The following is a 23472-nucleotide window of genomic DNA, read 5'->3' on the forward strand; positions in this document are numbered from 1 at the left end:
AAGAAAAGAAAAGAAAAGAAAAGAAACCCAGCTTGGCATGTGGTACATACCTATAATTCCAGCAACTCAGAAAGCTGAGGCAAGAGGATCTCAAGTTCAAGGCCAGCCTCAACTACTTTGCTGACTTCGGATTTAGTGGTAAAGCACCCCTGAGTTTAATACCCAGGACCAAAAAATAAAATAAATAAAATAGCATAAAAGTAGCAAATTCTCCAAAAAAGCAGAGAGCAGAATGATAGTTACCAAGGACTTAGGATGCAGGTTAGAAGGATGGGTGGAGGGGCTGGGGTTGTGGCTCAGAGGCAGAGCACTCACCTAGCATGCATGAGGCACAGGGTTCAATCCTCAGCACCACATAAAAATAAAATAAAAATATTGCATTCATCTATAACTACAAAACAAATATTTTTTAAAAAGAACTAATAAAAAAAGAAGGATGGGTGGTGATATTGGTTAAAGGGTACAAAGTTACACAGGAAAAAATATGTTCTGAAGATTTATCATAAAGTATGGGGTAAGTACACTTAATAATAATATATACTTGGAAACTACCAAGAACTGATTTTAAATATTCTCAATACAACAAAATGATAAGCATGTGAGGTGATGGATGTATTAGCTTGATTTAATCTATTCACAATAGGCTTGGTAAGTATCCCCCAAAGGCTCAAGTGTTAAAGACTTGGTCAACCAGCCTGTGGTGGTTTTGGGAGGTGATAGAACCTTTAGGAGGTAGGGTCTAGTGAAAAGAAGTTAGGTCATTGGGGCATGCCCTTGAAGGGTACACTGGGACGCTGGTCTCTTCCTGTCTCTTTTCTTTTGACTCCCAGCTGCCACGAGGTGAACAGGCCTACTCTATCATGTACAACCACCATGATGTACTATGCTGCCACAAGCCCAAAGCAACAGGGCCAAGAGATCATGGATATCAATCTCTAAATCCATGAGCCAAAATAAACTTTTCCCTTAGAGTAAGCTGATTAACATACATACGTCAAAACATCATATTGTACAGCATAAATATACACAATTTGTGTATCTGTGTGCTGGTGATTGAACCCACAGCCTGTCTCATACTAGGCAGGCACTCTGCCATTGAGCCACATTCCCACTCCTCACAATGTTTTTATAATCCCTCCATTTTGTAACAATTTTTTATTGAAGAAACAAAGGAATTCATAAAAGATATGTACTCCAGCCAGGCGCGGTGGCGCATGCATGTAATCCCAGTGGCTCAGGAGGCTGCTACATATATATAATAAGACATATATAAAAATATATATTTATTTTTTTTTATATATATAAGACAAAATAAGACTATTATTTTCAAAAGAGAAAGACTCTTATAATATGCCTCCCTAAATAATCTAATGGATCCATCTAAACTGAAAAACTGACAACACCGTATCATATATAAATTGATTAAATTGTTTCTAAGAACATAAATAATATACATCAAAAAAGTACATGTATGTAAAAACAAAATTAATGTTCAAAAAATGAAAAACAGAACAAAATTAAAATGCATAAAATTAAATTAGAAAAAGTTAATGTACAAATTTATTACTTTACTTTTGACTATACAATACTTAGCTTCATCACTTTCTAAAACATACCCCAAAATTAGAATTCTCCTTTGTTAGAATGTTTGCCAGGTCATTTTGTTTCTGGAGACTATGCAAAATTTTCCTGAAGGTCAGTCTGAAGCCTTTGGGGGACAGGCCTCATTCTGAAAACAACTAGGTCAAAAATTTTGTGTCAGTTATTTGCAGAAATAATTTTATTTAAGATTATTTTTGCCCTGTAAAGTTTTAATCTCTTTTTAGTGGTAAACTATGAAAGGAATTGTATTAATCCCTTCAAAGTCTTCACCATATAATATAAAACACTCTTAATTGAGGTGTTAACATACAATGGAGAACTCATGGAAATGGATGCCATGATTGATTTTAAAGCCGATGAATTACCTTTCTTTTTCCTTAGCTAAAAATATGATCATTTATTCCAAAGTGTGATGGGCCATCTCGATTTTAATGCACTTTTTTCTTTTCTTTCACAGTTCTAGGAATCAAATCTAGGGCCTGGTACATGAGCTATTATACTGCCACTGAGCTATTATACTCCAGCTTTTAATATACTATTCTAAGTAGAAATCAACACACCAGTTATTGAAGTGCTTATACATTTCGTTCTCGTAATAATATAAGAAAATTGGGCTGGGGATGGGGCTCAAGAGGTAGCGCGCTCGCCTGGCATGCGTGCAGCCCGGGTTCGATTCTCAGCACCACATACAAACAAAGATGTTGTGTCCACCAAAAACTAAAAATAAATATTAAAAAAATTCTCTCTCTCTCTCCTCTTTAAAAAAAAAAAAAGAAAGAAAATTAATAGCTAGCGCTGTGGTGCACGACTATAATTCCAGCAGCTTGGGAGACTGAGGCGGGAGGATCACAAGTTCAAAGTCAGTCTCAGCAACAGTGAGGCACTAAGCATCTCAGTGAGACCCTGTCTCTAAATAAAATACAAAATATGGCTCAGGATATGGCTCGGTAATCGAGTGTCCCTGAATTCAATTCCCGGTATAAACAATTTTAAAAAAATCAACAGGAATACAAAATTCTGTCATCCTCCTAAGAAAGAAAATTTTGCTTAGAGGCCTTTTCCTTACTTTAGTTTTGAGGAAATGGACACCAAGAGGAAAGATTTGGCTAGTTTGAGCAATGACTCACTTTTCTTAAGACTACAAAACACTTGACCCAAATGGATTCTGACTCTGAATTGGAAAGAGCTGCTTTGATTCAAGGGCTGTTCCCTTCCCTTGGGATTCCACTGGTTGAAAACTACTGCTTAGTATAAAACTACTGCTTATCTTCTTGCTTATTTTGAAAACTAGCCTGGGTAAAAATTTAAATGTTTAATGTCAGCGTGAAACTGGAATGTCCCCAAAAGGATCCTGTGTTAAAGGCTTGGTTCTCCAGCTCCTAGCTATTGAGGGGGAGGCCTACATGGAGGAAGTAGGTCACTCGTGATTTGCCCTTGAAGGGTACACAGGCACTTCCTCTCTCTGCTTCCCAGATGCCATGGGGTAAGCAGCTTCATTCCACCACACACTCCCTACTCTGATGTCCTGCCTCACCACAGGCCCAGAAACAATACGGCAAGTGACCATGGACTGAAGCCATAAGCCAAAATAAACCTTTCCTCATTTAAGTTGATTTAGCTCAGGTATTTTGTCAAAGCAACAGAAAGCTGACTAATCCTTCAGAAAATGAGTCCTAAATTCCCTCTGACTCTGCCCGTAATGAAATCTATGATATTTCCTCAAACCTCAGTCTGTAGCCCAAAGTAGAAAGGAACAGGGAGGTGGAGATGGGGGCAGATATAAATGAACCTGTGGGAGTTTGCTAGAAGGAAGGAAGGGAGAAGCTTTCCTGGAGAAATGAATAACTTTTATAGCAAAAGAGTATCTTTCTTCCTGTGACAAAGGAAAGGTAGATGTGGGGTGGAAAGGGGAATGCTGAGGCAGGAGAAGGATAATGAGTGAGATGGGTTACGCATCCTACAATAATAGGGTAGGGGACTAATAGATGAAGATAGAAGCTGTGGACAAATGGCTTGGAAAGTGGCAAAAGAAAGCCTGGACACGTTACAACGAAAGAGTAGCTTCTCTTGAAAAGAAGGTCACACAAGTAAGCTAGGCACAGTGGTGAGAACCTGCAATCCCAGCAACTTGGGAGGCTGAGGGAGGACTGCAAATTCAAGGACAGTCTCAGCAATTCAGCAAGACCCTGCCTCAAAATAAAAAGAGCTGGAGTATAACTAAAAAGTCACACAAGGACAACTGTAACTGTGCTCTAGTATACTTCGTTGTCCAGCTGCATAGAGTTCTCAGACTCTCTAATGCTCCCCTCTCCAAGGAGGCCACTGATGGACCCCTTTTGACCAAGGCTCCTTTTCAGTCCTCACCCAACTCAGTTTCTAAGCATCCGATCCTCAGCTTTGGTTCTCACCAAATCCACATCACCAGCAAAACTCTTCTCAAACACCAGTCTTCCCCAAAAAGCCACCTAGAGCCTCATCATTACAACAATACATACACATACTACCACCACCATCATCATCATCATAGCAAACCAGACTCTGAGACCCATCTCCTCACAACACTCTCAAAATGACAGCTCCTAGAAGGGCAATAGCAGGGTCAAATGGTGGTTCCATTCCCAGCTTTCCCAGGAATCTCCAAACTGCTTTCCAAATTGGCCGCACCAATTTGCAGTCCCACCAGCAATGTACAAGTGTACCCTTTTCCCCACATCCTCGCCAGCACTTGTTGTTGTTTGACTTCATAGTGACTGCCAATCTTACTGGAGTGAGATGGTATCTTAGGGTGGTTTTGATTTGCATTTCTCTGACTGCTAGAGATGGTGAGCATTTTTTCATGTACTTGTTGATTGATTGTATATCCTCCTCTGAGAAGTGTCTGTTCAGATCCTTGGCCCATTTGTTGATTGGGTTATTTGTTATCTTATTGTCTAATTTTTTGAGTTCTTTGTATACTCTGGATATTAGGGCCCTATCTGAAGTGTGAGGAGTAAAAATTTGTTCCCAGGATGTAGGCTCCCTATTTACCTCTCTTATTGTTTCTCTTGCTGAGAAAAAACTTTTTAGTTTGAGTAAGTCCCATTTGTTGATTCTTGTTATTAACTCTTGTGCTATGGGTGTCCTATTGAGGAATTTGGAGCCCGACCCCACAATATGTAGATCGGAGCCAACTTTTTCTTCTATCAGACGCAGAGTCTCTGATTTGATATCAAGCTCCTTGATCCATTTTGAGTTAACTTTTGTGCATGGTGAGAGAAAGGGATTCAGTTTCATTTTGATGCAAATGGATTTCCAATTTTCCCAACACCATTTGTTGAAGATGCTATCCTTCCTCCATTGCATGCTTTTAGCCCCTTTATCAAATATAAGATAGTTGTAACTTTGTGGATTAGTCTCTGTGTCCTCTATTCTATACCATTGGTCCACCCGCCTGTTTTGGTACCAGTACCATGCTGTTTTTGTCACTATTGCTCTGTAATATAGTTTGAAATCTGGTATCGCTATACCGCCTGATTCACACTTCCTGCTTAGAATTGCTTTTGCTATTCTGGGTCTTTTATTTTTCCATATGAATTTCATGATTGCTTTATCTATTTCTACAAGAAATGCCGTTGGGATTTTGATTGGCATTGCATTAAACCTATAGCTATTGCCCTTCTCGGACTATTCCCTGAAGACCTTAAAAGAGCATGCTACAGGGATACTGCCACATCGATGTTCATAGCAGCACAATTCACAATAGCTAGACTGTGGAACCAACCCAGATGCCCTTCAATAGATGAATGGATAAAAAAAAAGTGGCATCTATACACAATGGAGTACTATGCAGCAATAAAAAATGACAAAATCATAGAATTTGCAGGGAAATGGATGGCACTAGAGCAGATTATGCTTAGTGAAGCTAGCCAATCCCTAAAAAACAAATACCAAATGTCTTCTTTGATATAATGAGAGCAACTATGAACACAGCAGGGAGGAAGAGTAGGAAGAAAAGATTAACATTAAACAGAGACATGAGATGGGAGGGAAAGGGAGAGAAAAGGGAAATTGCATGGAAATGAAGGGAGACCCTCATTGCTATACAAAATTACATATAAGAGGTTGTGAGGGGAATGGGAAAATAAACAAGGAGAGAAATGTATTACAGTAGATGGGGTAGAGAGAGAAGATGGGAGGGGAGGGGAGGGGGGATAGTAGGGGATAGGAAAGGTAGCAGAATACAACAATTACTAATAGGGCATTATGTAAAATTGTGGATGTGTAACCGACGTGATTCTGCAATCTGCATTTGGGGTAAAATTGGGGGTTCATAACCCACTTCAATCTAATGTATGAAATATGATATATCAAGAGCTTTGTAATGTTGTGAACAACCAATAAAAATAAATAAATAAATAAATAAATAAATAAATAAATAAATAAATAAATAAATAAATAAAATGACAGCTCCTTCCAGCCAGTTACACTTCTGCTGAGAAGCCGGTGATTTACTCCTCCAGTGTCCTTTATCCTCCACACACAGTCAGCCACCAGATTCAGCTGAGCTTCCTCACCTTCTCTCAAAGTCATTCAGCATTTCCCCTTACTGCCTTTGTAGCCACTGGGATCTCAAACTTCCACTGAGAAAATAGCCCTCACACCCTGTTCTTCCTGGTTCCAGGGTAGTCTCTAAATAGCATTTTTCCCTCAAACAATCCCATCTCTACCAAATTCAAAGACTACTCCTCACCCTTTGGGGCTGTTGACCAACATCAGACTTGTTGAACTTATTACTGTACTCAACCCAGTCCTGGGCCAACACCCAGATGTACCTCCTTCTAACTGTAAAACTGAACGATTTACTATACTGAAAATCAACTCACATTAAACCAAAAAAGGGTCGGTCCTTATTAAAAGAAACATTTCTTTAATCTTAAGCATTTTTGATACAAGTAGGTACTCTTCCACTATCTAAAAAGCATGTTTCGTTGTTGTTTTGTTTTGTGGTGCTAGGAATCAAATATAGGACCTCATGTATGCTAGGCAAGTGCTCTACCACTGAGCTGTAACCTAGCACTAAAATGCATGCTTTCTTAAAAAGACATGCCCTTCCTGGGCATGGTGGCACAGCCTCTGGGCTATAATCCCAGTCTCGACATAATCCCAGCATCTCAGTAGGCCAAGGCAGGAGGATCACAAGTTCAAGGTCACCCTGGGCAATTTAGCAAGACCCAGTTCCAAAATAAAATAAAAAGAATTTTCTCTTTGCTTTCTGGCCTCCATGAGGTGAGCACTTTTGTTCTGCCATGGTGAACCTCACCACTGGTCCTGGAAACAATGGAACCAAGTGACCATGCCCTGAAATCTCTGAAACCATGAGCCAAAACAAGTCTTCCCTCCTTTTAGAAGTGAATGAGTAAAATAAAATAAAATAAAAAGAGCTGGGGATATAGCTCAGTGGTAGAGCTTGCCTAGCACAAACAAAGCTCTGAGTTGGATCCCTAGTACCAGGGAGAGGTGTCGGGGGGAACTATCATAAAAATCTCTCAACTACAATGCACAATTCCCTCACAATTAACCCGAGACTGAAGTCATGACTCGGAGGTCACTGCTATTTTAAGCTTTGACGTATGCTTCCTAATTTAATACTCCCTCATAAAGTTTGCATTGATGTACACTGTCTCAGCAAGATTAGAGAATAATCCTTCCCCTACACTCTTGCCTGCAGCGGAGAATCCCTACCAATAATTTAATCAATCTTTTGAAAATTAATGAAGGCCCCCAAGCTTTGATCTGCATTCCCTGGAATGGCCTAGGAGTTTTTTATATTATAGGCTATTATTATTTGTTCTCCTGAGCACTGTCCAGATCCTGGGTTTGGTCTTTTTAGTATGCTGCTCTTTTTATTATTGCCTTAAAAAGAACTTTTGGTACTAACCTTTGGTCTGTTCTATTCATTGCAAACGCTTATGGATTTTGTTGAGATCTGCGTTTCATTGATTTGGTTTGGCTGGATACAAACTTTTAATTTTGTAGAAAGTCAAAAATCTATGTTTGGCATTTAAGGCCCTGCAAACAATTTTCCTACTAACCAAAAGATAACAAAAATGAATTTCACCTAGCATTTTAATGAGTTTTTTAAAAAACGTTTCTCCATGAAAATGTCAACATCACAAAATTTTAAAAAAATTAAAAAATTAAAGCTGAGAAACGATTCCAGATTAAAGAATATAGACACATGACAACTAAATACATATGTAATTCTAGACTGGATGTTTGATACAGAAAAAAAAATATGAAGGACATTTTTGGATCAACTGATAAAATTAGAATACAAGCCATAAATTAGACACAAGCATTACATTATTGTTAAAATTACCACAATTGGTAACGGAACTGATGTTATATAAAATAATACCTTTAATTCTAGAAAACACATTAAAATATTGAGAGGAAAAGGGCTATGGTATATATGCAACTTATATAATATAGGGAAAGCTATTATATTGTGTTATATCTGCATGTAAATAAGAACCAACAGCAGAGCAAACTGGATAAAATGTTACCAATAGCTAAATCTATGGAAAGGATATATGGGAAATTCTTCATTTCTATCCTTGTAATTATTATGTAAGCTTCCAATTATTTTCAAATAAAAATGTTTTCAAAAATCTTTATTCCATCTGAATTTGATAATCCAGCTTTTATTTCAAATGGCCTTCTAAGAGCCTGTTACAAATCATCAGTATAATTACTCAAGAACTGGCCAATCCATGACTTATGGGAAAGGCTCATTCCTCCCAGCAGGACTCAGTTCCCCCAGTGTCCCTTATATGTGGAGGGCCAGAAGAAGGGAAGGGAAGGTGTAAATCAGAGGAATGGAGGAGGTTTTGCTTAGTTTACATCTCTCCAGGAGGGTGCATGTTGGCCCATCTTTGTACTATGTTAGACTTGCAAACACCAAGGGTACCACACCAAGGGTACCACAGGGTGACCCATCATGTGTCTGCTGCCAAGAATCACAGTGCAGCTGTTGCCTTGCTGAGAACAGGAAGCACACTGTCACTGTGTGCTATGACCCTTACTAAGCTCTGGCTCCATGTATCACTGACCTGCACTTCTCATGAGGACACCCTGCCAGTCCTCACATGCCCTGCATTGTGCATGGGCAGCAGCTGAGCAGGAAACTAACATGTCCCCGCTTCTTTGGACCAGAAGCAAATGGCATCCTGTCTACAGGATTTGAAAGCTGGTCAAAAACATGTTTTGTTCATGGGAACATGGGATCAAGGCTAGAAGAGGTAAAATTAATGACTACAATAAACCTACTGAATGAACTGCAAAAGGCTAATCAATTAAAAGTGTTTCCTCGCTGGGCAGAGTGCATGCCTGTAATCCCAGCAACCAGGGAGGCTGAGGCAGAAGGATCGCAAGTTCAAAGTCATCCCCAGCAACTTGGCAAGGCCCTAAGCGATTTAGCGATACTCTGTTTAAAAATTCTAAAAAGGGGTAGGGATGTGGCTCCATTGTTAAGCACCCCCTGGATTCATTTCCTGGTACCAAAAAAAAAAAAAAAACTGTTTCATTTTTGAAATCATAGATATGGAATGGAAAAAAGAACAATCTAAAAGTAAGAACAGAAATCCAACAGAAATATAATGAGAGCCACATCTAGAAGTTTAAATATCCCACTAGCTACGAAAAAAAAGCTAAAAGAAAAACTTGGGGGCCAGGTGTTGTGGTGTACATCTGTAATCCCAGCGGCTCAGTAGGCTGAGGCAGGAGGATCACGAGTTCAAAGCCAACCTTAACAACATCGAGGCACTAAGCAACTCAATGAGACCCTGTTTCTAAATAAAATAACAAAATAGGGCTGGGGATGTGGCTCAGTGGTCGAGTGCCCCTGAGTTCAATCTCCAGTACCAAAAAAAAAAAAAAAAAAAAAGACCTTGGGGGATAGCTCAGTGGCAGAGCATTTCATTTGCTTAGCATACATAAATCCCTGGGGTCAATCCCCAACATGCAAACACACACACACACACACACACACACACACACACACACACACACACACACATCAAAAGAAATCAATAAAAAATGTACTTTACTAATGTGTTATCATTCTGTCAGGTAAAAACGTTATTAATATTACTATTTTCCACCTTTTTTTTTCCATACTTATCTTCCAAATCGGTGTGCATTTTACACTTGAAGCTCATTTCGATTCACTAATCACAATCCAAGTAAGCCACAAATGGCCTTGCAGCTACTCTGTCAGACAGGGCAAGTACAGATGATGCACCAAGAAAGCTTGTCTGCAATAAATGCAACCAGTGCCCCCTTTTCAGTACAGTGACTTCAATGACTTATCAATAAAGGGAATAAACCAAATTACGTCAAATGTATTAAATATAAGCTGATTATAAAAGTCGGCCCTTAACTACAATTATAATTACATAACACGAAACATTACAACAGCTCCGAGGACCTTGTTCCCTCTACAAAGACCTAGAGAGTCAAGCCTTGGAGAAAAAGGGGATTCCCTGACCAAAAACAAAAGAAAGGAATTACAGGGCATGTGAGCCTCCAGGTCCAAAACACAGACAGGGAAAGTTTAAAGAACCCACAAGCCTGGGAGCCAAAACGCAATGCAGAAAGGCCTGGAAGGTATGGAAACATGAAGTATCTGCTGAACTCCACTCTGAGGATAATAGGCAACCCAGAGCCGTAAACAGGAGAGTGTGACCAAATTCAATCACTTCTTCCTAGGAATGCTGGGTGTGCAGGAATAGAAATAAGAACAACAGGAGCTGCAGCAGACAGGGCCAAGGAATCATAAGGAAAAGGCTGAATTCAGGAAATGCTGAAGGGATTTTGGAGGGAGACTAAACCAGGACTACATAGCCAGAGGAAGAGAGAAGTAAGCTATCAGGTGAGTAGGACAATGTTCTCCATGTTCTGCCCTTAGATCCTGCTGTTCTGTTCCCACAACTCCCCATGAGGTTACAAACCTGCATCTGCAAGTCTGCATTAGCCAACAGAGGACACTTAGCCAAGAGGAAAATGCCGACTTCCTTCAGGTAGCTCTGTCAGTGTGCCAGCTGAGCCCCAGAGGTATGCCATTTGTCATCAGCACCACACATGTATAAACGGGAACTGAGAGGGATCAAGGGCTGGAGGTCTACGCAAATGTGGTGTGGCCAAAGAAAAAGCGTTGAGTTGTGGGATGTGGTGGGGCTCATGCCTGCAATGCCAGCAACTCTGAGGCAAGAGAAGCAAGGTTGAAGTAGAAGGATCACAAGTTTGAGGTCAGCCTGGACAATTTAGCAAGACCCAGTCTCAAAACAAAAAGTAAAAAGAGCTGGGGATGTAGTTCAGTGGTACAGTGTCTTGGATTCAATCCCAGTTGTACTCCCCCCACTCCCCAAGAAAAGAAAAAAAAATGTGTTGAGCCAAATAATCTTCTTAAATCACGTAAATATTTGAAATAGTCCGTGAGTAAAATACTGGCATTCTCTTTTATTGCAGAAGAAATAAGATACGTGTTTAATCATTAGAGCTAGTTCCTTACTTTCCATAGAAAGTTATAACTGTAAACAAGCAGAAAATAAAAGAGATAACTATAATAACAAGGGTTAATTCCCACAATGAAGGTAATAGCTCTGAAAAAAGAAAAAGAGTTCTACAGAAGCCAGATACAGTGGTGCACACTAGTAATCCCAGCCACTCCACAGGATGAGGAGGGAGGATTCCAAGTTCAAGACGAATCTCAGCAACTTAGTGAGGCCCTAAGGACTTAGCAAGGCCCTGTCTCTAAAAGAAAAAAAAAAGAAAAGAAAAAAGGAGGGGGGCTGGGGACATGGCTCAGTGATTAAGGGCCCTAGGGTTCAATTGCAGGTGCCAAAAAAAAAAAAAAAGTAGAAAAAGTTATACATAAAAGCTGTATAAAATTTAGGAGGGAGTAGCTCAGTGGTAAGCATTTGCCTGGTACTTAAAAGGCCCCAGGTTCCATCCCAGCACTGTGAGGGAATAAAAAAACCTTTAAAAATTATCACTGGTTGAATTTAATCACCAGTTTGTTCTGGTTCAGTTCATTACAATGGAATCCAAAAATAACAACAGAAATTCCAATGGTATTTTGATCACATGGTTTGTTTCCTGCTTTCTTGGTCATAAAAACAGGTTACTTTTTAAATAAGCAATGCCAAATAAGGAGGGTTTTGTTGGTTAGTTAGATGGCTGGTTGGTCAATCAGTTGGATTTTTGGTATTGAAGACTGAACCCAAGGCACTTTACCACTGAGCCACATCCCCAGTCTTTTTTTTTTTTTTTTTTTTTTTTTAAAGACAGCATCTTCCTAAGTTGCTAGAGCTGACTTCAAACTTGGAATCCTCCTGCCTCAGCCTCCCAAATCACTAGGATTACAGGAATGCACCACTGTTCCCAGCTTGGAATTTTTATTAATATTAAAATGAGGAGAAACATTGGACTCAATTGAAATGCTTTGTTAGAAGTGCTTTGTCAAATTTTTGTAAACTGAATGTGTCTACCTGAAAATATCAAATAATTTCAGAGAATAAGGTAGAATAGGCTGTAACGCCAGTAGTCTATTCTACAGATGACAATTATTAACCCCGGGTAGTTACAGGGTATTGTATTATACAAGCAAATCTTGATCAACCATTTCATTCTGTAGATGATACTAAATTGCAAAAAGGTGAAGTGATATGGCAAACTGTGGGGTCAGGCCCCAAATTCTTATTTCTTAACTGCCAATTGAAATTCCTTTCCACTAGATCAGACTCTCTCACTCCTGTGTTTTCTGTCCACCAGACACAGAGGAGTATCAAATTATGGCAGGACACAGATGCTGGGATGAAAATAATTGTCAAAATACTATATAAAACCGGGTGCAGTGGTACACTAAAAATAAAATAAAATTAAACTAAAATTTTTTTAAAAAATTAAAAGCTCAACATTTCCTTTAAAATGCTCTATTTTCTAAACTAATAAGATTATCCTCATGAAGAAATCAGTACTATTCTTGAAGAAGCACCCTGCAATTTGGGAAAGGACCACCTTCCATGTAGTTAATTCTGAGGGTAGTTAATTCTGTAGTTAATTCTGAGGGATTCTAGTTGGGCATATGACAGGCACTCTCCCTTAACCAAACAGAAACTGATTTGCCTATTGTTTTTGGCTTCTGAGAGCTTCCAGTAACTACCCTTCTTACAAAAACCACTTGCTAGCCAGGCACAGTGGCACATGTTGGTAATACCAGCAATTTGGGAGGCCAAGGTAGAAAGATTGTGTTCAAAGCCAGCCCCAGCAACTTAACAAGGCCCTAAGCAACTCACTGAGACCTGTCTCCAAATAAAATATAAAAAAGGGCTGGGGATGTGGCTCAGTAGTTAAGTGCCCCTGGGTTCAATCCCTGGTACCAAAAAAGAAACTCTTTTCTTATTTAAACTAGACAATGCTTACATCTGCTGTTTGAAGTAAAAGAACCCTCCCCCCCATAGTGTTGCAATGTTACTACTGGACAATAGTAACTAATAATCATATATTTGTGTGCCAGGTACTCTTCTAAAAGTTTTACATGTGGCCAGGTACAGTGGCACATGCCTATAATCCCCGTGACTCAGGGGGCCGAAGCAAGAGGATGGCAAATTCAAGGACAGCCTCAGCAATCTTAGCAAGGCTCTAAGCAACTTGGTGAGATCCTGTCTCAAAAAGGGCTGGGGACATGGTCCAATGGTTAAGTGTCCCTGGGTTCAATCCCTAGAAGCAAAAAATATGTAAAAGATTTACATCATTTAATCCACAAATTGATCCTCTGAGGTAAGTATGATTATTAACCCATTTCACACTGAAAATACTGAGATCCAGGCAGATTAAGTAATGCGCCCTTTCTCAGAGCTATTGGTTGAACAGCCAGAAGTTTAACTCAGGCTGGAATATCCTATAATTTTGTCTTAGATTATGAAACCTCTAATCAGACTGCTTTACGACTTGTTTTGTTTGCTGTTTGTTTTGTCTATGGTGCTGAGGAAAGCAATCCAAAGCCTTGCCTATGCTGGAAAGCCCTTTACTAGTGAGCTATTCCCCAAGCCCCATGGCCCGAATTTTTGCTAATAATAAGAACATCTTTCCACGTTGGAAAATACTTTTAAAAAAAAAATTCCCCATATTAAATTTTATAATATCGATTTCCAAAATGCAACCAATTATCTTCTATGGTGGGATATTTAGGTTATTCATAGCATTTTAATACCATAAATAAAGCAATAACTGCTTTTCACTTACTTTGAGGGCACATCTTTTTTTAATATTTATTGTTTAGTTTTCGGCGGACACAACATCTTTGTTTGTATGTGGTGCTGAGGATCGAACCCGGGCCGCATGCATGCCCGGCGAGTGCACTGCCTCTTGAGCCACATCCCCAGCCCCATTGAGGGCACATCTTAATCTATATGTAGGTTAAATTTCAAGCACGGACTTGCCAAGTCAAAGGACATGTATCTTTTAATTTTTTTTAATTCTTTTCTTGATTATATATTGGCAAATACCGGACATTTGTTTTCAAAGCTTGTTAAGAATATAAAAGGAAACAAAGTTGGCTGTTTTTTTGTGACACACTGTTTCTGCCTTCCGGCATTCATGTGTGTTTACAAAGCACAGAAGGGAGACAATCTGCTCAGCTACAAAAGAAAAGAAGATCTTGTTTTTAAATGTTAATTGATGGGAGATAATAGGATTTCCCAATCAATAGCAAATACAGTTCAAGCTCAGGGCTTAAGGATTTCTTGAGCCCAGTTTTTTTTTTATTGCATCATATTTCCTGAGATGATACCAAATATCATTCATTCATGGACAGATTGTAAAAACGGTAAATCATAAGACAGTTCTAAAACTTTTAGGTCTTCCTTTCATACTTGCTACTTTAAAAAAAAAAAAAAAATTACAGCTAGGACCAAACAGTTTAGAGCTGGGACTAGAGCTACTGGGGGGCAAAGGAGGTAGGAGGCTGAGGCAGGAGGATTGCTTAAACCCAGGAGTTTGAGGCCAGCCTGGGCAACACAGCAAGACTCTATGGAAAAAAAGGTAGGGAGGAAAGCGGGAAGAGAGAGAAGGACAGAGGGAGAGGGAGAGAGAAAGGGAGATTTTAAAAAAGAAATCATGGCTTACATTTTGACAGCAGCACAATCAACACAATGATGTGATTATTAGTGTTTAATTTCTTTTGTGAGCTCTATGTTCTATCTCCTTCTCCAGGAGTTACCCCAGTGCCATGACTTCCTGAGAAGATCAAGCTACCTACTTTTTTGCTCTACAAATATTGAAATACACTTCAACTGAAGACAACATAAAACCTCAGACTCAACCTGACACCATGCTCTCCTTGGGGGCTGGCACTGCACCATTTAGATCAGCAGGAAGCTCTTCAGATAATGAGGATGACAAAAGAAGCTACCTACTTATAAATAGCCAGATGGAAGGAGCAAGGACCTTAGTGTACAAGTTCTGCCCAGAGCTATGTCCTTGTAATACTGAACAGGAAGCTGGACTTACATTACTTGGGAGAATGGATAACTGAAGATAGAAAACAATAATAATAATGTCCCAGGATCCTCTGCAAACTGGAATTTAAATAACCAGAATAATCTAAGTGCCCATTATTTTTTTTTTCTACTTGGGCTGGGGGTGTACCACTGCAGCAGTAGAACAGTGCCTGGCATATGTGAGGAGTGGGGTTCAATCCCCCACAACTGCAAACGTTACCAACTCAAACAAAATACAGTGTCAAAGCAGTTTTTAGCAGCATGAGAAGGATGAGATCACCAAGGCTCAGGTCACCCAGTCTGGCGACAACACCATCTTCAGAAAGATCATTCGCAAGGAAATCTGAGCCAAATTCATTTTTGAGGATGGCCAGTGTCTTGTTTTCCATGACATTTCCCCTCAAGCACCAACACATTTTTTTGTACTCCAACTGAGTACAAATTAAAACCTCACATATAGTCCAGATTTCTGCAGCAGAAGATGTGGATAAAATTCTTCATGGACATTTAATTTTTTTTTTTTAATAATTTTTTTTAAGAGAGAGTAAGAGAGGAGAGAGAGAGAGAGAATTTTTAATATTTATTTTTTAGTTCTCGGCGGACACAACATCTTTGTTGGTATGTGGTGCTGAGGATCGAACCCGGGCCGCACGCATGCCAGGCGAGCGCGCTACCGCTTGAGCCACATCCCCAGCCCCTCATGGACATTTAATGACTGGTGGCAAGAAATGTGCTGCTGGTCAAGGACTAAAGAAAGGTTATTAAATGGTGGTAAATGAAGGTGCAGAGGGGACAGTCTGTCTATCACGTTCATCTCCATGTTTTTGGAGGTCAGCAGATAAAATGGCCTCTCAGTTAAGCAGGAATTGGGGAATAACTTTCCCTTCTTTAGGCAAGAATTATATTTGAATTTCCAATATGTTAAACAGCATGCTTATGTCTGCCTGTGTGTGGAGATATTGAGGAAATATTTTTTAAAACTATACATAACAGAAGACATTGCATGGTTAAAAAAATTTTTTTTTTAATCCTACAGCTGGGGATGTACCTCACCATAGTGTGTTCTTAGCATATGAGAAATGCTGGGTTCAATTCCCAGCACTCCTCCCCAGAAGAATTACCCTGACACTCTATTAAGATGCAGAGTTCCAGATTATCTCAGTCCTGTTGAATAACTGCAGCAAAGCCTTATCTTGCCACCCTGACAATGATTATCTTACAGAAACGGATAAAAAAGTTGAAAAGGAAAAGACAAGTAAACATTCAAGAAACACAATGGAGGGCAACCCCAATAAAGAAAGTACTGGCAAATACAAGAAACAAAGGAACATGCAGATAAAATGAAGCACCCTCCAAGAAAGTTCAGAGATTCAGAAAATAACAACAAATAACCAGTTAGTTGAGGTTTCCACCCTAGGCTCAAAGACCCTCAGGCCCCTCCATCAGAACGAATCAGGACATGTTACACATTATTTATTCTAAATAGCTCAGTTGCTGTGTTTCATGTTATCTGGCAATCCTTCAGTCCAACTCAGTTCATGCTGAAAGGCGAAAAGAGACAAATAATGAATCGATGCCAACAGTGAGTGCATGGACTGTCTCTCCCATGAAACCAACTCAGGAAACTAGAGAGACTCTTTTGTTGTTGGCCTCATATAGAAGTAAACAGCATCCAAGTTGGGTTAATCCCCAGAATTCATTAAAAATCAGGAACAGTCAGGCAACAATGAAATTGCTGGTTTCAAACCTAGAAGATTTTGGAACTCACCTAGGGCATGGCTACAACTCCGGCAGGATTCCGTGAGACTGACAATGATCTGCTGCAGATCGGCTCTGGGGGGAGTGGGAGAGGGGTTGGGGTTTTTCCAGCCATTACATTTACAGGATTCCTCAGCCTAGAAGAAGAAGAAAGAGAGAAACAAAAATTCCGTCACAGGCACCCATGGACTGATTTTTTTTTTTTCCATGAGAACAATGCACACTGGTTATATGACAGCTAACCTCTCACACAACTCACCCTCAACTTTTGTCATTTTCTACCTAGGCAAGAGAAACAAACTCATAAAAAAGGCAAAGGGAGTATTTGCTTTGGGCATTCTGGGTTTTGTTTTGTTTTGTTGCTGGCTGGAATCTACATGCTGCAGCTCAGACAGCTGACCCACACACTGTGCCACCCTTGCCTCAGTGAGTGTCCCTAGAGGGGGTCACAGTTCCAAGAGAATCCTTCACTAAAGTTTTATAAAACAGGGCTGGACTAGGGACGTGGCTCACTGGTAGAGCAGTTGCCTAGCATGTGTGAGGTCTTGGATTCAATCTCTAGCACCTTAAAAAAAAAAAAAAAAAAACTAACCAAAATGACAAGCCACACTCCTCAGATAACAATAAACACAGCTAGGATCTGAGCAAGACTGAGCTTTGCCGGCTCCAAGGCTCCTGCTCCAAATTGACTCCACAGACCAGAAGAGAAACTCACAGACCTGCAGAAGTTGTAATCTCAGTGAGATGCGATGGGGTACACCTAGCTGAAGCCCCATGCACCCCAAACCTTTTTACAGGCTAACAGGTGTGGAAATGGAGAGGACATCATGTAGTCATGTAGCCTGAGGTTTCTACCTATGTGTACTTCCCAGAGTTCCTGTACTAGAACATGATATTATTTCAGTTATACTTGATAGAAATCTTTAACTTTGTCCACATACTTTTCATACTTCTCTTTTTGTAAAAAGAAAATAATAATAATTAAAACATTTCTGTGGCTGGGAAAATAGAAAATAAATTGTTCAAATAATGAAACACTCATAGATTCATTCTAGGCCAAAGCCTTCAAAGTGTCCAATATGGTAGCCACTAAGCCATATGTGCCTACTGAGCACTTGAAATGTGTCTAGTCCAAATTGAAATGTACTGTAGATGGAAAATACATACTACTTCTGAAGAGTGGTGCAGAAAGAAAAATGTGAAACATTTTTTCCAGTACTGGGAATTGAACCCAGGGACACTATACCACTGCTATATCCCAGCCTTTTATATATATTTGTATGTATGTATTTATATATGTACTAGGGATTGAATTTGGGGCACCTTACCACTGAGTTACATTCCCAGCCCTTTTTTTTTCCCCCCACTTTTTATTTTGAGACAGGGTCTTGCTAAATTGCTTAGGGCCTCACTAAATTGCTGAGGCTAGCCTTGAATTGTGATCCTCCTGCCTCAACCTCCCAAATAGCTGGGATTACAGATGTGTGCCATCAGGCCCAGCTTATTTTATTTTAAGATACAGGCTCACTAGTGGCCCAGGCTGGCCTTGAATTTATAATCCTCTTGCCTTAGTCTTTCTAAACTCCAGAGTAGCTGAGAAACTAAGATAACAGGCATGTACCATTACACCTAGCTATTAATTTTCATATTGATTGCACACTGAAATGGTACTATTTTAGACATACAGGATTAAATAAAAAAGATCATTAAAGATAATTTAACCTTTTGTTTTTTTCTTTTTACATTTTTAAATGTCATTTCCAGAACACTTAACTTGTCACATTCACATTCTACTGTACTATTCTATGAAACAATGTGTATAGATATTTTTGATTGGTGTTTGGGTTCAATCTTTGGTTCTCTCAGAGGTTTTTGCTCTCCACGTTGTTTCCTTGCCCTCACCCCAGGTACCAGGTGGCTAAAGTTAATAAAAAACCTAATTTTTAGAAATTTTCTAAGTGACAGCTACCTTGATCTTATCCATAGTATTTCCCAAGATGGAGACAGTGTCTGAAGTGTGTGTGGTACAGGAGAAGAGAGGGAGAGAAGGAATTAGTTACTGGCAAGGTAAGAGGGGTCGATGTAGAAGATGAAAATTTTGTTTTGAAATGTGGAAAGAAAAAAATCTTCCTTGAATATGAATTATTTACAGTAGGCCCAGTGGACCTTGTGAAATCAGCAAATACAACTTGACCTCTTCTTCCATTTTAACATGATGAGAATGAATATGGCACAGCCAGAAGGACTTTATGTCAGCAAGCCCCATAATTACAGACCCAGTGAATACCAAGTGCCCCTCTTTTGGCAGGGCATCAAGAAGGATCCAACTCGTATCCCTACTGCTATTTTACCAAGCTGAGCTCAGACTTGAAATTCTCTGCAATAAGCCACAAACCCCTTCAGAGATTATAAAGGTCCCAGAGTCAAGGGTCTTGGGGGAACATTCATGTGAGAACTTCAAGAGAAGGGAAGGTTTGCCAGGAATGGTGGTACACATCCGTAATCTGAGCTATTTGGGAGTCTGAGGCAGGAGGATCACAAGTTCAAGACCAGCCTGGGCAAATTAGTGACACCCTGTCTCAAAATAAAAAATAAAAAGGGACGGGGCGAAAGGCTGGGGTTGTGGCTCAGTGGTAGAGCACTTGACTAGTATGTGTGAGTCACTGAGTTCTATCCTCAACACCACATATAAATAAACAAACAAAATAAAGGTCCATCAACATCTAAAATACAATTTTTTTTAAAAAAAGACTGGGGATGCACCTCCGTGGTAGAGCAAACCTGGGTTCAATGCCCAGCACAAGGGAAGTGAGTGCAGAATATGCCACTTTGGTATAAAGGTTATACATAACAAAAAATAGCTCTCTGCCTTCCCCCTATTTCCCCACCAGCAGGACATAAGTAGGAAGGACAGGAAGTTAATCAGACAATTCTTATCAGCCCAGAGATGGCACCACAGGAATCTGCACAATAAACCTTACTAAAACCAGCCCTCATTTACCCTTAGTTTCTCCATGTTGCCTACATGACCTAACTGAATTTCTGCCCCCACTGAGTCTTGCTTATCTTTTTTTTTTTTTTTTCGGGTATTCAGGAGAGAACTCAGGGGCACTCGACCCCTGATTCACATCCTCAACACTATTTTGTATTTTATTTAGAGATAGGGTCATCTCACAGAATTGCTTAGGCACCTTGCTTTTGCTGAGGCTGGCTTGACCTCGTGATCCTCCTGCCTCAGCCTCCCGAGCCAATAGGATTACAGGGCATGTGCCAGGGCACCTTTTTCTTTTTTAAATATTTTTTTTAGTTGTAGATAAACACAATACCTTTATTTTATGTTTATTTTTATGTGGTGCCAGGGATTGAACACAGTGCCTCACGCAAGCACTCTACCACTGAGCCACAACCCCAGTCCTCTTGCTTATCTTTGAGGACAGGATGGCTGATGCCCCTCTTCAGGTAGGCTAGCTAAAACCAATTGGATCTAAGATGGTTGCCAGAGCAACCGTCAGCCTCTAACTTCATTACAATCCCATCGGCCTGCTAGACAGCACACCTCCCAGCACCATGACAGTTGATAACTGTCTTGAGAACAACCAATGAAAACCATGAAAGGAGCAAAAAAGAGGTGGCACTCAAATTCTCAGAAAATCTCCACCCATTTCAGAAAATACACCACTGTTCCTCCCCTTTATTAACATATCCCTCCCCCTCATTTCTTTTAACCTACACCTATAACCTCCCAGACCCCCAGGGTCAAGATGCTGACTTAGTTCACTCTTTGGCCAAGAATAAACCTTCATTGGTTCCACAATCCCAAGAGGGAACAAGGACCCAATTGTGAGGTCAAAAATTGGTAACATGCCAGGTGCGATGGTGCAGGCCTATGATCCCAGGAGCTCAAGACGTTGAGGCAGAAGGATCACAAGTTCAAGGCTAGCCTGGGCAACTTCACGAGATCCTAAGCAACTTAGCAAGACCCTGTCTAAAAATAGAAAATAAAAAGGGTACCAAGTTCAACCCCCATTACCAAATAGAAAAGAAAAAGATAGAAAGAAAAGTAATGACAAAATAGTTCCCCAAAAGTAGTTAAGTATGGCTGGTCAAATCTAGAAGGAATGGAAATACAGTACTTGCCAAAAACCTTCAGGTTTGAATAACTACATTTCTAGCCAAAGAACCATGATGTGTTACTGATTCATTCCACAATATTTATTGAAGGCTTACTATGTACCAGGTGCTTTTGGTAGATGGTGTGAGAAATAGAATGATCAGTAGTCTATTTTCAGAACACGATATTTATCCTAAATTGGGATATTAAGATCCAATCGTAGCCATTTTAATTGTAGCCCTTCCCTTTGCCCACCCAATTTTAAAATTTACCAATTGAGTAGACTGTAACACCAACCTCCTCCTATCAGAGCAAGGGGCAGTGCTGAGTTAGGCATTAAAACAGGCAGACTGCCCACCCAAACGTGTTTGTTTGCCAGGTACAGAAAAGTTTGCCTTGCAGAGCTATTTCCAAGCAAGTGTTTGATTCCTTATAGTATCCCCCAGTATTTCTAACAATGGGAAACTAAGATCCTTTTCTCATGGCACTTATATTGGGGTGGTGGAGGATGGAGCAAGAAAAATAAATAAATGATAGTCTATTAGAAAATGATAGTGCTCGTGGTAAATCACCCTTGGGTTCAATCCCCAATATGGGGGGGGGGGGTTCCAGTAAAAGATGAAACAGCCAGGCAAAGATAAAAGATTATCTGGCTTGCTCAACAAAGAGCAAAGGCCAGGGAGGCTGGAGCACTGTAAGGTACAGAGTTGCAGATAGTAAGATAATGGGGTGGGAGGAATCCTGTGAGCCGCCTACGCTTGGTTACTGGATCTACCCTCTCCCTCTCAGACAGGATCCACAAGGGCTTGAACTGGGGAAGGAGGAGAACTGAAGGACATGGACAGGGTGTCTCCAAAATCCCTTCCTTCCTTCCTTTGCTTTTTCCTACAGTCACAGAGGTAATCATCCCCACTTTCTTCTTTGATAGTAGTCACTGAGGTTTTAAAAAAGAAAGAAAAAAAATCCATTTCCTTTGGGTAACTAATTAACATGATGAAATCATCCTATTTTCTTTTTCTTTCAACTTCCAGACCAGAAACAACTACACAGGGAAACACACAACAGGATGAATAGAGCCCCAAATTTATAAATCTCTCTGACACTGAGATGAAAAGCACCACCAATACCTTAACCAAGGTCTCAAGAGAACACTGGATTCCCCTACAATACTCACAAAGACAAGTGAACTAGTCAAGGTTCATTACTGATTAAGATGCAAGATTTCTGCTTTAGGATTAGGGGTCAGGTGGGTAATAACCGAAAGTTCAAAACTCCAAGGGATTTCTTTCCTCATTCACCTAGGTAACCACTTTTCACTTGTGACAAGCACAGTGGATTTTTGCATCTGGGCACATTAGCAACCGCAGCCTAAGTTGTTTTCCATGGTGGGTTATTTAAGGCAGGGAGTAAAACTGGCAGGAAATATGTATGGACCAGAATAAAAATCAACCATAGCCAACATTTGTAATTCCACTTACAGACAGAGGGAGAGAAAAATCCTTATCACACAACCACATTTAAGAATTCAAGGATACAGCCAAGAGCAAGTCTGGTAATCCCAGCTACTTGGGAAACTGAGGCAGGAGGATCACAAGTTCCAGGCCAGCCTCAGCAACTTAATGAGGTACAGTTTCAAAAATAAAAGGGCTGGGGATAAAGTTCAGTGGTAAAGCTTCCCTTAGTTCAATCCCCAGTACCAAAGGGGGGAAAAAAACTGAAGGATTCACAACTGTTCTCCCTGTGGGGTTGTTTATAAAGGACCTCCTCCTTACTGAAATTCAAACTAACAATAAGCCTTTAAATCTTGGAGAAGACAATACTGACTTTTAGAGATACAGATCATAACTTCATTATTGCAACAGACTTAGTGCAACCAGCCCAGAAAGAAAAATTTAAGCCCCTTCTTGTCTTAACATGACAGAGAATAATAGCCATGATCATTGGGGGGATCCTAAATGGGTGAGTCACAAATCTCATGGCAGGGAGATTTAGAATAATTTAAAAGCTTATATTTCTCCTCCTCAGTATAAAAATAAAATCCAAAATTTTAACCAAACTTCTTTAAGTTACTGTAACAATGTTTAATGAATTCTACCACATAATAAACACAGACACTTAGAAATGGAACTGAATTCCTGGGTTCCATCCCCAGAACTGGGTGGGGCAAGGGGAAAAATGGGTAGGGGATCTCAATAAAGGTCTTTTCTTGCAAAACTGGCTAATTTGCTTTCCACATTGAATCTTTGGATTTCCAGTAATTCTTACAAAATTTTATTTCTTTTGTTCAGAATGACTGAGACTTTTTCAAAAAAAGAAAGAAAAAAGAAAATTCCAACAACAAAGGAGGACAAAGAGAGGGAGAAAACATGGGGCAAAAGACTGAGAACTGTAACCCTCTGTCATCCCCACGGCACTCCCCAATTGTGCTCTCCAGTGTACAGCAGCCAGGAGTACTTGCAA

At 40.0% G+C, this 23472-nt stretch overlaps 1 protein-coding gene across 8 annotated transcripts in view; it reads right to left on the bottom strand.

Annotated features, from left to right (window-relative positions):
- The window catches only part of KAT2B (lysine acetyltransferase 2B), a 115546-nt gene that overhangs the window by 65802 nt on the left and 26272 nt on the right, over positions 1-23472 (bottom strand). For all 8 annotated transcript variants that reach the window (XR_014020968.1, XR_014020969.1, XM_081285326.1 and 5 more), the window contains exon 2: positions 16912-17038. Coding sequence is in view for 6 of the 8 variants with exons in the window: in XM_081285326.1 (XP_081141452.1) it covers positions 16912-17038 (127 nt within the window). In the remaining 2 variants the exon portion in view is untranslated. The remainder of the gene's footprint in view (positions 1-16911; positions 17039-23472) is intronic.

Source organism: Spermophilus citellus (genome assembly GCF_964194105.1).
Source record: "Spermophilus citellus genome assembly, chromosome: 3".
Classification (NCBI taxonomy): domain Eukaryota; kingdom Metazoa; phylum Chordata; class Mammalia; order Rodentia; family Sciuridae; genus Spermophilus; species Spermophilus citellus.